This window comes from Engraulis encrasicolus, chromosome 17 (genome assembly GCF_034702125.1).
Source record: "Engraulis encrasicolus isolate BLACKSEA-1 chromosome 17, IST_EnEncr_1.0, whole genome shotgun sequence".
NCBI lineage: Eukaryota > Metazoa > Chordata > Actinopteri > Clupeiformes > Engraulidae > Engraulis > Engraulis encrasicolus.
The window spans coordinates 16,612,209-16,625,347 of NC_085873.1; the positions used below are offsets into that span (position 1 = coordinate 16,612,209).

Here is a 13,139-nt window from a genome sequence, read left to right on the forward strand (position 1 = left end):
TTTGGTCTCTCTATCCTCCATTGTGCCTATTCTTTCCTTTTCTCCATCTCTCCACCATATCTCCATTCTTCTCTCTCTCTGTCTGTCTGTCTCTCTCTCTCTATCCTCCATTCTGCCTTTGCTCTATTCTTTCCTTTTCTCCATCTCTCCACCATATCTCCATTCTTCTCTCTCTCTGTCAGTCTGTCTCTCTCTCTCTATCCTCCATTGTGCCTTTGCTCTATTCTTTCCCTTTCTTCATCTCTCCATTCTCATTCCTCTCTCTCTCTCTGTGTATTAGGAGCCTGGCCCAGCCAAGGTGGCGGTGACCAGCAGCAGTAGTGTGGGTGGCGTTGGCAGCACCCCCTGCCTGCCGAGCAGCATAGCACAGGCGGAGCGCGTGCCTCCCAGCCGGGCGTCCCTGTGGCAGGAGGAGCGATGGAGTCGCCAGACAGCGCCCACCATCCCCACCAGCCGCAGTGCCAGCTGTCTGTCAGAAGGTACACACACACACACACACACACACACACACACACACACACACACACACACACACACACACACACACACACACACACACACACACACACACACACAGTCCCATAAATTACCTTTCTTACACATTCTGATGCTTGGTCTGAACTGTAGCTGATCGCTTTGACCATGTCTACATGCTCAAATACATTGCGTTGCCACCATGTGTTTGGCTGATAAGAAATATGAGTAGTTCAATTTGTGTGCCTAATACAATGGCTGGTGAGTGTATGTTGATGAAGTGTTCTCTTGTAAGTGGCTTTGAAATCTATCTATGAAGACATAACTGACTTACAGTATATGAGCTATATTTCCAAGATAACAGATTACAATGCTTGCAGATATTTCTGGGTCAGCTATGCCCACGCGTACGACCGGTAATCGTGGATAATAAAATATCAGTTTATCTGGATTGACCTTTACACAGAAAACGCCTACATGTAAGCGCTGTGTCGTTGCCTCTTCTCATGGTTGAATTGTGAAGTGGCTCAATTTAGATCAGTAGATGCTAATCTGAAATGTTAGTCTTGCTTGAAGAATTTGAATGGTCGTAAAGTAGGATTTTCGAGTTGATTAATGACCTTCACAAGTCACCCAATGCATGAATGAGTAGCTGACGTAGCAGTGCGGTGCCTTAGCCATTTGAGCCTCGGCCAAACCCCTCTCAAGCTGTTTTCAGGCCAGTCCCAAGGCCAGTTCCTGCACCAGTTGCACTGAGAACCAAAGTCCTTAATGATGAATGGCCCATATACATGTATATGTTTGTTCATTTTACCATGATTAACCCAGACAAACGTACTGACGTCTACTTTTGTGGACATGTTTTGCTTTAAATAAAATTTAAAAAAAAAAGGCGTTTACTTGGTTCTTGTCAGGAATAAACTTTTTACCCCTTTACCTTTGGTTCCTGAATGCACTGATTTTTGGTGTAAACACTTAAGTCGCATGTGCAACCCGCTACTGGATTGGTTCTCTGTTGGCCTGAAAATGCTTACAGAAGATTTTTTTTTCCAGACATTATTGCTGTTTCAGATTGAATGTTAAACTGTATACAGCTCCATGCCTTTTTATTAGAATACCATGAAAAAGTTGATTTATTTCCATAATTCCATCAATACTGTTAAACTGTCATGGATTGTAGATTCATGGCCCAGTTTTTTAACTATTCCAATCATTATTTTTTTTTCTTTTTATATACGTTGGCCTTCCAGCTAAAAAAAAAACATGAATTGGGGAATTCGCATTATTAGAATATTGTTATAAAATCTCATTTTTCTTCATCAAAATTCGGGTCACATTAAATCAGTTGAAATTTGGTACTTTCTACATAACATGCAATGGTCAATACTTGGTTAGGACATTCTCTGTCTTCATAATGGCCATGATGCGTTTAACATTGAAGTCAATGGCAAAAACAGTGCATGGGAGTTATGGAAGCCCAGAAATCCTTGATGCTTTGCTGTCAGCTGTTCTTGTTTGTTGACCTGGTGTCCCACACTTCACTCTTCAATATACCCTGTAGATTTTCATGCCACGTTTTGGCGCCAACTCACCAGTTTAATTCTAAAGGGCGGGTTATGCTTCCTACTTGTGCCACAGAGTGAGCTTGTCGCAGCCATGATGCAGTTAATTCTTGTTTATGCCCTGTTTTGAAGCACGGTCTGCGCGATGTCATTCCACGCTGAAACTGCCTTCAATACAAAGAGTAAACTAGACGTGTTGGTTGTTTTTTAGCATCACAGACTCGACGAGAATGAAAATGAAACATTAAATCTTTATATCACGTGCATGTTTGATCGCACTGGCAGCCACAGTAGTAGTTTGGAACAAAGAAGTGGCTCATTTGTCGAGGACGAAGCGGAATGTTTCCTCGACCTCGGAACCACTGTTCAACTGTCCAAATAACTTCAGCGTCGTAACTTGCAAGCGCATGTGTTGTCGTTGGTTCGTGTAAATAAATCAAACAACAAAGCACGGGCAACTTATTTAATGAAGAGCTCACAGTCCGTAGACCGACGAAGGTTAGAACAAGGAAGTAGCGCTTGTTCTCGACTCGAGGACAGAGCAGGCTGGTCGAGAGGACCAATCAGAGACCTATTTTCGCCCTTTCACGCCGTCGCTCCCTGCGTCGAGACACAATTTTGGGGAGGTGCCCCAGAGTACCTGCGTGATGGGGGGGGCTTCACTACGTTAACTGCGCGGCTCACTGCATCATGATGCAGTGACGCTGATCTCGAGGCATAAACCACCCTTAACTCAACAGAAATAAAACCCCATTCATTTTCAATGGGGTTTCATTTCTGGTTATTTAGAATTAAACTGGTGAGTTAGCGCCAAAACGTGGCATGGAAATCTACAGGGTATATTGAAGAGTGAAGTGTGGGACACCAGGTCAGCTATACAAAAACAGCTGACGGCAAAGCATCAAGGACATCTGGCCTTCCATTACTCCCATGCACTGTTTCTGCCATTGACTTCAATGTTAAACGCATCATGGCCGTTATTATTAATAATATTAAGACCGAGAGGAGTCCTAACCATGTAGTATTGCACATGTTTGTATAAAGTACCAAGTACCAAAGTTCAACTGATTTGATGTGCACTGATGTGAAACAAATTTTGATGAAGAAAATTGTGATTTTATTACAATATTCTAATGATGTGAATTCCCCAATTCATGGTTTTTTTGAGCTGGAAGACCAAAATGTGTAAAAATAAACAATTTAATGATTGGAATAGTTAAAAAACTGGGCCATGAATCTACAATCCATGACAGTTTAACATTATTGATGGAATTATGGAAATAAATCAACTTTTTCATGGTATTCTAATAAAAAGGCCTGGAGCTGTAGTTGATATATGCACTAGAGTCCTATGATGAAAAAAGCTGATGGTTTTTGATCTCATCGTGTCCCCTTCTTGTCCTCCTCATTTCCAGACGCCACCTCTCTGGGCTCCGGCGGTCGTAAGGTGCGAGTGGAGAGCGGATACTTCTCCCTGGAGAAACCCAAACCGGATGCCCAGTCCCCCGAGCCCCCAGAGCCCCCCACCACGATGCCCCCTCTGCAACCCCTCCCGCTCTCCTCCAGGTACCACACCTCCCCCGACCTCCGCATCCTCACCTCCCCCACCTCCCCTCCTCCTCTTTCCTCCGCCTCCCTGGCCTCCCCCTCTTCCCTCCTCTCCTCCTCCCAGAGCTCGCTGGACTCCGAGCCCAGCTGGGAGGGGGTCAGTGTGGGGGGAGGAGGAGTGGTGGGCGGTGGGAGCAGCAGCAGCGGCGGGAATGTTGGCGGCAGTAGCAGGATGGGCAGGAGCGGCCGGGATTATGCCAACCTGGCGGACATCCCCCGTGCCCGCAGGCTCAGCCTCCGCTCGGAGAAGAAGCGGCAGGAGCTGAGGGCCAGGACGCGCAGCCCCGGTAGGGAGGAGGTGGCCCGGCTCTTTGGACTCGAGCGCAGGTAAGGCCCATGGTATGGTGCCGTCACTCACACACTCTCACATGTTTCCTATTTAACACACACGTACCAACGGTTAGTGCATCCCAACACAGCACACGAAAACACACACGGTTAATGGAAAATGCACTTGAATGAAATAAAATGCGCACCTTTTAATGAAAAAAAAATCACACACGCATCCTTTTGTTATGCATCTCTATACTAACACACTTGCAAGCCATCCCATCTTCCGTTTTCACTGCCGCACTGACATTGATGGAAATGTGCAAACTGTATGCGTCACCATTGGATGCTCATGGAAAGAAGTCAATGTTTTTCTCACCAACACCATCTTGTGGCTGCATGCTGACCAATCAGTTCTGTAGCTCTGGACGCTGGTTTGTAGTAGCCGACTCCACACACTCTGCTGGGGCCACATTGGACAAACGAGTCCAATACTTCAGGTAGCATCACTGAAAAAAAGAATTGCACTGGGACCCATTCACTACATTGGGCTCTTAATCAAATCTGTGATCATAACATATAAGGAAATTCAATCAAAAGCCTGGCTCCAGATGTAAAATGAAATCTGCTACTGCTTTGATTGCAGCCATTTTCTATGCCAATGGAAACTTAACTTAATTCTGCTCTTAATTACATTGTAATAACAATTTTAACATTTATTACGAACTAGCCAATGAAAGTGTTTTTTTTTATGTCCATTCTCTGAGTATCACCCAGCAGTAGAGACACGTGAATCAGTGGCTTTACTGTAGATGAAGCCACGCTGTCTCTGTGGACACGGCAACTATTAATCAGGAGAATCAGTTTCACATCATTACACTAGTTTACCTGTCTGTCTCGTACTCATGACATTTAATTGCGTGCCATTTTGTGTGTCTTGCTCTGTTTGGTGGCAGTTGATTTTTTTTTATTTATATTTTTTATTTTTATTTTTTCAATCAGCTGTGACCAGAGTGTAACAAGTGATGGAAATCTTTCCCTTCCTTCCCTCCTTTCACTCTCTTGCTCTCCCTCCTGGCTTCTGCCCTCCCCTCTGCCTATTTTGTTTTGTCCTCCTGTTTCTCTTTTTCAGGCCCCTCCTCCTCCTCCTCTGAAACTCCGCCTACCTCCTGCTGCTGCCGTCCCGCCCACTGACCTCCTACCGCTTGCTCTCATACAAAACTGTCATATCTACAAAGCACAACCATATAATGTATAAAACTGTCATATCTACAAAGCACAACCATATAATGTATAAAACTGTCATATCTACAAAGCACATACGGTACACATGTATATACAAACTGCACGCATATGGACATACTGAATGTAAACTCTGATGCATGCATACAAACTACACACCTACACATACTGTACATCAACCCTCTTGTATACAAACTGCACATAATACACATGCATTTCTTCACTTTCATATACTAATTGTAGACATGCATATTAACACATACATATAGGTGTATGCACTGTCTTGTCTACTTGCTGGGGAACATGTTGACATTAAAAACACAGAAGCGCTCATATATGTACTATAGTATGTCCACATGGTGCCGGTGTCCCTGGCTCTTGCTCCTGCTGCCATTTGCCGCTGCTCCTGGGTGTCTGGTCTCCTTAAAACCTTCATCTCTGCTCATTCCCTTCGCAATCATTCTAAGTAATCCGCCACCACACGCAAATCAGACACACACACACACACACACACACACACACACAGTACCGAATCCACCACATGAAACACACAGCAATACCTGTACCCTAGACACATACGTGCACAGACCAACCCACACCACAACAACATACAGTAGACTATAGCGTATTGTGCAACCGCAGTACCTGTGCGCTCCTCTCTGCAAACACCAAGGTGTCTCAGGAGGAAGTGAATGCGAGCCGTCGGGCCACACCTGTCAACACGAGCTTACACTACATCACTCACTGAAGCTCAATGGAGATCACTCCACACACGTGTGTCTTTGTGTGTAGCAGGTTGGTGGTGTGCAAAATAAGGGATGGGTCTGTCTGTCTTTCTGTCTGGTGAAGGGTTGTGTTTGTGTTGTCGAAGGGTTTCCATGAGTAGCACAGGTGTCGCTGCTTTAAGGTGGTAGTTATGACTTCTGCATTGGGTGACCTAAGGTCATCTTGATTTTAAAAAATGGCGTTCAATTTGTGTTGGGATAGAACAACTCATGCCGCATTCAGGCCATCGGAGAACCATGCCGGTGCCCATTCCCGCATCTAATCTTGAACCAGCTGGCGTGTTCAGTTTTTCTCTGCGAACCTGGACTACAAGGTGGACATCAGCAGGTTCATCCGAATAACAAATGGTCGCGTATGAACAAAATTATGAAGTATGAAGAGCCCAGTATGAACCGGTACGGGAAAGGGCATCGGCACCGTTCACAGTAACAGTGATGCATTTCTCGACAGTGTTGCTGCTAACTACATTAGCAACTTAAGTTGCAGTGCAATTTCCCATAAGCAACCAACTATGTTGTTAACTGGTTAGCAACAAAGCTTTCGAAAAACCTGGTACTGATCAGTTGTTTAATGGATGAACATTCTAGTGTTTAGTGTTTGCGTGCGTGTGTACGTGCGTGTGTCCACTGCTCTCTTGTTTATTGGTATCCTTTCTCTTCAGGCGTTCGCAGGTGATTGAGCGCTTTGAGCCACAGGAGCTGCAGGCTGTGGAACACATGGAGACCACCAGCTCCGCCCTAGAGCCGGCCCACCCGTCTCCCACGGCCAATCAGAGGCAAGGACGCAGTGACCGGCGGATGCTGACCCAGAAACAGGTACAGCTCAACTCAGCCCTAAGTCATGTGGAGGAACTTTACTTTTTTGTGACATGGCATCACTTCATGAGGGCTTTTCTGTTATTACCATGATGCTTAAAAGTGCATTTATTTTGAAATGCCTACTTTGCTTACCATGGACAGTCATATGGTATGTCCTTGCCCACGTATTAGACTGTGAAAAGACTGAGAAGTTCTCAAAACTTGTATGTACAATATGTCATGGTATGTCAAACCTTCTTTGGTTTGTCTGCTTTGGCCTGCTTTGTAGCCAAGAGATGTCATTGTGTGTAAATGGCCTTTTTGTTGTCTGTGTACTGTAGGATATGTCGCTGGATGCGGCCAGAGATCGGCCCATGGGTCCGGATGTGTCCAGCCCCTCTGTGGCCAACCTGAGGCGAGCCAAGAGCCTCGACCGCAGGGTGACGGAATCCTCCATGACTGTAAGAGGCCCTGCCCCGCCACACTGACAACATTGCCTCTGTCGTGTTATTCTCTGTCATTTAGCATCTGTGCACCCCACACACTGTCCCGTTGCATGCAGGCCAAAGCCCCAAGGGGCCTATCCCCTCATAACCCCACGGCTCTATTGTGGGTCCATCTCAAAATCACTCCTCCATTTATTTCCTCAGGCCTTGAGGCTTGGTGTCATCAATGGACATCACGACACAGGTCGTTTTCATTTCACATCTTACATATTCAGGAGTTACTTTGTCATTTGCTGTCGGGATATTGAATGGGAGCAAAAGCTCCAAAAAAGCAACTCTTGGCTGCTTGACAGCGGGGAGCCCTCATTGTTTCTTGCACGGGAGGAGGAGGAGCGAGAACTGAGGCATGAGGAAAGGATGGAGGATTGGTATTGAGATGGACCCTGTGTGTCTGGCTTCAGGGCGGTGTGCTTGTATGTGAAATGGTGTGTAGGCAGGGTGCTATTCAGCAGCTGCAGCCTTTGCACCCACATAACCAGATTTCAACACCACACACACACACACACACACACACACACACACACATTCCCTCCCCCCAGTATAAATAGCAAAGGGGGTGGCCTCGTCTACCATGCTTAGCTGGAAGAGACCCACATCTCTCCTCTCATTCAGACACTGAACAGCAATGCTCAGGGTGGTGTGTGTGTGTATATATGTGTATATATGCGCGTGTGTGGCATCCGAGCTCCCTCATGAAGCTGAACAAGAACAAGGTACAGTGGGGTTGGTTGGTCCGCTTCTCACTGTTTCTTGCATGTTCTTACAGGCAGACACACATCTAGTCTTTCTCACACATTCCTACACACTCCGCACACTAACATTACAGCATGATTGATGGTCCATTATGTCTAGATGGATATGTTTTATTTGTTTTGTTTGATCAATGAATGCATTCATGATGTGGGGCTCACTTGAGTGTGCCTAGTGTTGTTTTGACGTGCGCTTATGGTCAACGCTGTCTGGCACATTTACAGTTTACACTGCTCTTCTTCTTGGTGGGGGAAAAGCCTAAAGGGGTAGTTCATCAAACCCAACTCCAACATTCCCCACACACAGTGAAGTCATTGTTTATATACTGTTGGGATAGTTCAAGGGTTCTCTAAGCCCCTGGTGAAATGTGTTTGCACAGTGCTTCTCTCAATGAAATATATTAGTTGTTTTTTTAATAATGTACTGCACCACTGAAGCTTGTTGTTGGATCACAGTTGGCTAATGCAAGCCACATAGTGTCATAGTTCTCTGTTTACAAGGCACGTTAACGATACATCAAAGCCTTACAGTACATTTGGTATACTGTGAGAAGTTTTTTGAGTAGCCCTCTTTTCGCTGAATGCTGTGAAGTCATCGATTATGATGGGTTAGCAGCTGTAGTCTGTGTTTGCCCATCGCTAACAGTACGTGCCTTAAAGGCTGTTTGGCTGGTAGCGCTTCACTGTGTGGTGTTAGCTCTTTAGCCTGTCTGTGTGAACCCACTTCTCTTGGTATGACACGTGGAGCACTCCTCTACAGATATCTTTGGAACTCCACCTTTGGCTAGTTTATGTCTCTGTGATGAATTCTTGTGAAAAGTAAAGAACAAAATAAGCAATGAACAAGTCTTGTGACATGCTCTCTCTGTCTGATTTCAGCCAGACCTGTTGAACTTTAAAAAAGGATGGATGACCAAGCTGTATGAGGATGGACTGGTGAGTTAGTTAAGCATCTCCTCATTACAGTTAAGACAAAATGCTTGAACCCTTTGCTCACTATATAAACTGTTGTTGTTGGGTTTTTTTTCAGTGGAAGAAACACTGGTTTGTTCTAACCGATCAGAGTCTGAGGTTCTACAGGGACTCTATTGCAGAAGAGGTGAGGGGGGTTGGATTTCTGTGTCTTTGTGTGTTTGTATTGTGCAGCTGTTTTTCTGTGTTATTGGAATAGCCCCCAGGTTTGTGTCTTATTTGTTGTGTTAGTGTACAAGTGTCATGTGTGCAATCATGTCTTGTGGCTTGTGGTTCTTGTTCCCAGGCAGCAGACCTGGACGGGGAGATTGACCTGTCCTCCTGCCATGATGTCACAGAGTACGCTGTGCAGAGGAACTACGGCTTCCAGATTCATGTGGGTTTCCATCCACTAGACACACAGCTCCTTCTAGCCTGGCTTGGCTCATACTTGATACAAGCTGGCCATCTCATGAAAGTTAAATGTCACACCTGAATTGGGAAGGAATTGCATTTGAAGCAAGCGAAGGGACAGCACTCTACAGATTTTTCTTGGAAAAAGTGCTGTTCATACCCTTCATTCCTCTATGTTCTATGCGGGATTCAGCACTCAGTTAAAAACTGTGAGACTCTTTAGGCAATAGTGCGAGCCCATCTCTTCACGCCACTCTTCACGTCTCTTCACTCTCCACTTTCCGAGGATTTAAATTTGAGCATTTCTGTTGGGGCAAATTTAAGGCGATAGTAGTTCTGTCCCTCTGCTGCTGGTAGAGGAAAGAGTGGTCTGAGTGAGTGTAGCATTAACCGCTAGCATACAGAGGTATATTTCATAGATGCAAGTTAAGCCCGTCTGTCATCTGAGAGCTGAATTTACTAAGACAACATGGCCAGACCAACACTCGCTCTGAAGCTTTGAAGTCGTGATAGCCAGGCTAAGTTCTTCCCCATCCCATTCAGAAATCCTCCCAATGTCACATGTCCACACCTTCCACCATGTCATCCCTCACGCTGTTTACACAATGCAGACGCTGCCCAGATACACAAACTCCCTGCATAGACTGGACTAATACTGCTACTTGTTTTTCCTGGAATATCCACCTCCCTCACCCACACTTGCACGCACACAAGTCTCTCTCGCTCACACACACACACACACACACACACACACACACACACACACACACACACACACACACACACACACACACACACACACACACACACACACACACACACACACACACACACACACTTCATTGCACATATACAGACCACATGCTGCTAATACCAAAACATTCTGTCTAACATGACACACAGATATCAGGTTTTGCCTTTTACCACTCAACACTCTGAAGCCCTTTCAGACACTACTTACTAGAACACGCGCGCGCGTACACTCATGCTCACACTCAAAATCTTTCGTCTGAGCTCATGTGTCACCTGACCTGTCATCTCCTCAGTGTCCGTGACATCACCACATCTAAATCTGCTCTGCCAAAGACAAAGCCGCACGCACGCACGCACGCACGCACGCACACACGCACACACGCACACACGCACACACACACACACACAGCCGTCACTCTTCAGTGCTGCCCTCAATGACGTGTTTACATGTCCTCTGAGGTCCCGAAGACAGGCACACAGCCCCAGATACAGCACAGCGTGGTGCAGAGGGGCCAAGCCAGCGTTTTAATCTCTCACAGTCATCGAGCAGCAACGCCGGGGCCAGACAATCCCATTATATAGCACTGCGGCAGAGTCAGACAGGAGGCCACTGAGGCCAGATGACGGTGCACTCTTTGGCCAGCTCAGAAAATGGCCCGCTGAGAGGCAAAAGTTAGGCGCGGGATATAATAGCTGCAGGCATGCAGTGTGCACACTGTGCGGGCGCGTTCCGTGCATGAACACATTGCCATGCGTATTTCATATCAATTTTGCACGCAGGAGAACACCTGACACAAGGTATGCAGACGTATGCGTACGGTGCAATATTGAGAAAACCGCAACTGGCGATCTTCCGAACTTCCCTGTTGAGGTCAAGGTAGAGTCAAACAGTGGTGGAAAACATTAATGAGAGCCCCGTTGGCTATCTGCAAGATGCTGGAGGTGTCGTCTAGGGGGCAAAGTGCTCCGGTTGTCCTTTGGCAATTATGTGCTCTTGGTCGCAAGGGGTTGCATGTGGTATTTAACACATTTTAGCCTAAGGCACCTGCAAAAACGTTATGTTCAGACCTCATTATGAACAAAAAAAAATCAACACCTCGTAGGATTGAAGTATGAGGTAAACTTGCCTAGAAATTAATACGGTGTGTGAAGTAATGTCCCCATACGCATGAATGGTGTGACGTTTGTGTTGCGCCCTTTTTTGGGGGAAACATTGAGGGGAAAGCCAATGCAAGTCAATTGGTGGTGTTGGGGAAGAATACACGAAAGACAAGGACCTGTAGACCAGCGTTGTTCACGTTCAACATGCCAAAAAATGTGTTCAAATAATTTAGCCAAAGAGCCGTCGCTGAACCATGGACTGTGTTCATTTAGGCTAGCCAGTGTAGCATGAAATTTAAAGGGACACTGTGCGGGATTTTTTGTTGTTTTTTCCAGAATCCTTGCTACCCTTTCACTACACCGCATTCCACATTATTACGCAAATTACATTTTTCACTGTTTCCCCAAATAATAAATAGAAATGACAGTCATCATAATTTTCAAGTCATCAGCCATTAGAGTACAATTAAAACGTTTTTGAAAGAACCTTCCAATGATAATGGTATTTTTTAAAATAATAAAAAAAACGTAAAATGGCGAAAAAGGTTTCGTTCCAAATTATTACGCAACAGTTTTGTAGTGTGTAATCTAAATTTCTTTCTTTTTTCCCATTTACATCAAAACAGTTGGCATTTGGTACCCTCTCAATTACATTTCAATGTTCAAAACTTGGTTATAAGTTGTAACTGGAATGCTGCATTTAACATTGAAGTCAATGACAAGGCATTACATGGGAGTTATGGAAGCCCATATATCCTATATATGCTTTGCTCTTAGCTGTTTCTGTTTGTTTGGTCTGGTGACCCACACTTCACTCTTCAATATACCCGTAGATTTCCATGCCAAGTTTAGGTGCTTTGGTGGTATCGACATTCTAACTCGCATAACATCTAACCTAACTCGCATAACATCCCATTCATTTTCAAATGGGGTTTTATGTCTGGTGAGTTAGAATGTCGATAACACCAAAGGACCTAAACGTGGCATGGAAATCTACAGGTATATTGAAGAGTGAAGTGTGGGTCACCAGACCAAACAAACAAAACAGCTGAGAGCAAAGCATCAAGGATATCTGGACTTCCATAACTCCCATGCAATGCCCTGCCATTGACTTCAATGTTAAATGCAGCATTCCAGTTACTGCCTATAACCAAGTTTTGAACATTGAAATGTAATTTAGAAGGTACCAAATGCCAACCATATTGATGTAAATGGGAAAAAAGAAAGAAATTTGGATTACAACACTACAAAACTGTTTTGCGTAATAATTTGGAACAAAACCTTTGTCGCCATTTTAACCCCTAGGCGCAGCACTATGGCTCTCTGTAATGTCATAGCAATGTTGTTATGATGCAGTTAAGCATTTTCAGCAAGTGAATAGGGTCGCCGGCGACCCCTGCTGCAGTAAGAGGCTACGTTTTCATTATTTTAAAAAATACCGCTATCATTGGAAGGTTCATTCAAAAACGTTTTAATTGTACTCTAATGGCTGATCAAAGATTCTCTATTCTAAAAAGATAGCCAGCTGGTGACGTCAACAATAGGATGGAATGTTTTGCATTTAAACCGTCTCTGGGCTGATGACTTGAAAATTATGACGACTGTCATTTCTACTGGTTATTTGGGGAAACAGCGAGAAATGACATTTGCGTAGTAATGTTACCTTTTTCATGAATATTTACCACCACCATCAAATTCAAAGTGTTCATTATGACTGGAAAAATTGCACTTTTCATACATGAAAAGGGGGATCTTCTCCATGGTCCGCCATTTTGAATTTCCAGAAATAGCCAGTTTTAGCTGTAAAACGGACTGTACTTTGGCCATTATAGAAAATATTAGTTTATTACTTAGTTAACTTTCATGAAAATATCAAATTTGGCAATAGGCAACCCAGTTTCAATGAGCAGCATAGTTGCAGTACCT

At 44.8% G+C, this 13,139-nt stretch overlaps 1 protein-coding gene across 4 annotated transcripts in view; it reads left to right on the forward strand.

The window, feature by feature from the left end:
- Nucleotides 1-13,139, forward strand: part of si:ch73-103b11.2 (protein lava lamp) — a 72,155-nt gene that overhangs the window by 38,553 nt on the left and 20,463 nt on the right. For all 4 annotated transcript variants that reach the window (XM_063221876.1, XM_063221875.1, XM_063221877.1 and 1 more), the window contains 7 exons: nucleotides 281-479; nucleotides 3,452-3,971; nucleotides 6,604-6,757; nucleotides 7,081-7,200; nucleotides 8,874-8,930; nucleotides 9,025-9,093; nucleotides 9,253-9,342. In XM_063221876.1, the coding sequence (XP_063077946.1) occupies nucleotides 281-479; nucleotides 3,452-3,971; nucleotides 6,604-6,757; nucleotides 7,081-7,200; nucleotides 8,874-8,930; nucleotides 9,025-9,093; nucleotides 9,253-9,342 (1,209 nt within the window). The remainder of the gene's footprint in view (nucleotides 1-280; nucleotides 480-3,451; nucleotides 3,972-6,603; nucleotides 6,758-7,080; nucleotides 7,201-8,873; nucleotides 8,931-9,024; nucleotides 9,094-9,252; nucleotides 9,343-13,139) is intronic.